This window comes from Cantharellus anzutake (genome assembly GCF_015039405.1).
Source record: "Cantharellus anzutake strain C23 chromosome Unknown EI90scaffold_67, whole genome shotgun sequence".
Classification (NCBI taxonomy): domain Eukaryota; kingdom Fungi; phylum Basidiomycota; class Agaricomycetes; order Cantharellales; family Hydnaceae; genus Cantharellus; species Cantharellus anzutake.
Window position 1 is genome coordinate 433030 of NW_024067017.1, and position 3857 is coordinate 436886.

Consider the following 3857-nt stretch of genomic DNA (forward strand, 5'->3'; position numbering starts at 1 on the left):
TCTCTCTCTCTCTCTATCACATGGACTTTCCTTGTATCAATGTACCCTTCACCTGCAGCCTGCATGCATGACATGCCTGGGGCTGGGTGTACCCATCACATGCCCACAGCAGATGCCCTCAGGATCTCCCATGGAGACACCTGGATGGCTGTGGCTGTGTGTGAGGGTGACATGGCACTTCCCACATGACTGTTAGAATGGGGCAAGAGTGGATGATTCCAGAGTGGAACCGGAGACTTAGCAAGGAGGGACCTTGGCCTCAGCAACTCAAGGGGAGCGCTGTGCCATTGCTGTTTGTCCTGTTGGTCCTTAATTTCAGACATAGTGAGGAAGTCTCTAGGGGGCATCTCTAGTCGATTTTAGACTGAGGGTCTAATCAAGTATGTACAAGTGCCTACATATAATGGGGAGATGAAAGCACAAGGAAACAAGGGTGATCTAAAATGGAACAAATGTGTCTGAACAGAGACAAAGGGAGTTATGGAAGTGGAGTGGTACCAAGGGTCAAGGGTTAGACTCTATGGTGCATCTGAGAGGTAAGGAGGGTGAAGCCCAGAGGGGCAGGAGGATGAGGTGAAGTGGGGTTGATGACTAACTGGTTTAAAGAAGCAGTAGTCCAAATAGGGATGAGGGAGAAGTGCAAAAGATACAGTACAAGCAGCGAGAGTGCTGAGAATGGTCTGTGAAGCTCAGAGGTAGTGGAGCTTATGGGGGTTGCAGAGGCAGAGTTGGAAGTCCAAGGAATATTGGCAATGGTGTTTATGTAGAGTAAGGTCACCAATGCAAAGGACTTAAGCTGAGGTGGGGTCAAAGTCTGAGGTTGGGACCATGACAGAGTCTCAGAGTGTCCAACCTTTTAAGGTGCAGAGAATAAGAGTGAAAGTGACGAGGTATGCTATGATAATGGAAAATGGGAGAAATTGGTCACTGCATTGTACTTGTAATCAAGAAGAACACAGACACTCCAATCACATGTTTCCAACCTTTTAAGGTGCAGAGAATAAGAATGAAGGTGACAAGGTACCCTACAATAATGGAAAATGAGGGAAATTGGTCGCTGTGTTGTACTTGTAATCAAGAAGAACACAGACATTCCAATCACATGTTTCCAACCTTTAAGGTGTAGAATGAGAGTGAAGGTGACAAGGTACGCTATGATAATGGCAACAGGGGAAATTGGTCGCTGCATTGTACTTGTAATCAAGAAGAACACAGCCACTCCAACTGCACATTTCCAACCTTTAAGGTGTAGAATGAGAGTGAAGGTAATGAGGTATGCTATGATAATGGCAAACAGGAGAAATTGGTCGCTGCATTGTACTTGTAATCAAGAAAAACACAGACACTTCAATCACACGTTTCCAGCCTTTTAAGGTGCAGAGGATAAGAGTGAATGCAATGAGGTATGCTACGATAAAGGCAAATGAGGGAAATTGGTCACTGCATTGTACTTGTAATCAAGAAAAACACAGACACTCCAATTTCATGTCTCCCACCTTTAAGGTAGAAAAAATAATGAGGTGCAAGGTGCTACATGGGGGCAGACATGATGGGATTGGTTGCTGTACTATCCTTGGGTCTCCGAAGAGTACAAACACTCCAATTGCATGTCTCAGAGAGATATGAGCATTGGCCAGCTGCAAGTCTGTGGGTGAAGAGGAAATGGGATATACCCACAACAATTGTACAGTTTATTATTATCAGATACACCTGCAACAATGGTACAAGTACATTACCTAAGTAGTTCAAGTATAGTTAATTATTGATAAAATTAGAGAAAAATTAGTCCATGATGCAAATGTGTAATATAGTACAAAAGGATCACATCAGATAAGATGTGTCCATGGCTCAGCAACATGCTTCATGTAGCAAGGCTGATCAAGATCCAGTTCAAGCACGATTTTCCAGTTGCTACCCTTAGGGTGGTATTGAAGCATCTCAGCACTCAAGTGGGTGATAGATGGTGTTTCACCATTCCTCATCATCTCATCATGAGCCCAACATGCAACATGAAGAATCATGAAATCCATAGGGCCCGACGTTGGCCACATAGGCACTGAGAATTTTGACAAGCCCCAAGGCTGGAAGAATGGGCACTAACAAGAACCTCGAAATGATGGAGTTCAACATCAAAAGGTTCTTGATGTACCATAGACTGCAGCCAAGTGGCTGTAAACATGATGCCCTCCATAGGACAAATGTGATCCCTTTGATTGGGGGGAGGGTGCTGTTGTGGTGAGTGGGGAACAAGAGGAGGATATTTCTTGTACTGGAGGAATGAGTGAAGGTGATTGGTTTTGTTAGCCTTCAGAAGTGCAATGTCCATGAGAGCCATGATATCAATGTGATCACACATAAACGTCACATCTACATATGGCAAATCTAGCATGAAGTGGTGATTGTTGAGTGAGCTGACATAGATGTTGGAGGAACAGGATTTCCCCTCTGAATGCAACTTCTCAGCCATTTTATCATGATTATCCATGCACTTGAAGAGCATCTCCATAGATGGTGGCTCATGCTGCCCACCCTTCCTTGAACGATGTGTTGGATAAACTCCTTGGGCATGGCACTTTTCCAACCAGGCCAGCTCTGCATCCTGTACATCAACTACAGTGAGGTGATACCAGTGGCCAAGAGGAACCATGGCTGATGACACAGATTGTGAGGGGGTGGCCACACCACCACAGTGGCTCAGTGGCATGGCATGACACCCAGGAGCAGTCATAGGAAGACACTCTGGCTCTATCACCATGGTGTCGACATATTGAATGAAGCCACTGCCTGATGCCTCCTGACAATTTAGGCTCAAGGATGGTGACAAAGCTACAGCAGGGGTAGGACTGTGGCCCATTGGTGATGCAGTGGGTTGTTGAGTGGGTGATGCAAGGATTGGCAAAGGTGGGGTGTCAGGGTGTCAGGGACTGCCTCCACTTAGCAGTGATGCCTCTGGCCTTCCATCATTCATCATTTGGCCTCAAGAATGGTAGAGGAATGACAGGTGCATCATAGTCTGGCAATGCAACATTTCCCATCTTGCAAAGCAACAAAGAGGTATCAGGCAAAGAACAACCCAAGGGTGGGGAGTGAGTCATAGGTGTGAGAGAGGATTCTGTGCCTCACAGTGCTTCTTGCACTCCTGGAACAAGATTTTTAGTCTCTCAGCACTCATTACTGTGGAGATTTAACATGGGTCATGGCCCTTACCCCTAGAGTCTTGATACCCATGGCACCAAGAGAAGAACAATCTGGGAGAGGAGATGTAAGGAGGGAATGGGATGGAGTTGTGAGGGGGACTGTTGGTGCCAAAGATGGGGGAGGATTAACATGGCTCATGGCCCCTAATGTTACGGATACGGAGTCTCCAACGACCATATCCGTCGCATGGTCAAAGACTTCCCCTCTCTATCGCTCCTCCCCTCTTTCTCCTTTCCGTCCTCTATCCCGCTACCCTATCCTCCTTACCCGTTCTACCCCTTTCCCCCCCCTCGTGCAAAGCTTTCCCCATTGGGGTTTTGGTGCTGGCCGAGGTTGTTTGTGTTTCGCGGGATTTCCCGCGACCTTACCATTTGTAGATAGTCACGCGTCATGTACGGAAACCGCCGAAGGTGGTTCCCGCTAACTAACTAACAACTGCACTACAACTGCTTCGTGTACCGTCTTCTGTAACAACCCTCCCTGTGACTCAACTGAACTCGTGTGACTGTACAACTCTCAATATGTCTTATAAGTCTGGGTATATCGAGTCCTCTAACGGCCCTCGCCGCGAGAACTCGAGGTCGAGAGTCGAAGACTCTCGACATGTGTATCGTCCTATTGAATCTGTACCCTATGGTTCTTCATCACTACGCTCTCCC

The 3857-nt window shown here is 46.8% G+C and overlaps 1 protein-coding gene across 1 annotated transcript; it reads right to left on the reverse strand.

Annotated features, from left to right (window-relative positions):
• Positions 1-1826: 1826 nt before the first annotated feature.
• Positions 1827-2854, reverse strand: EI90DRAFT_3246419 (uncharacterized protein; the record flags this gene model as incomplete). The annotated part of the gene is made up of 2 exons (XM_039066564.1): positions 1827-2096; positions 2150-2854. 2 exons carry the CDS (start codon positions 2852-2854, stop codon positions 1827-1829), a joined length of 975 nt encoding a protein of 324 aa, XP_038911093.1.
• Positions 2855-3857: the final 1003 nt, after the last annotated feature.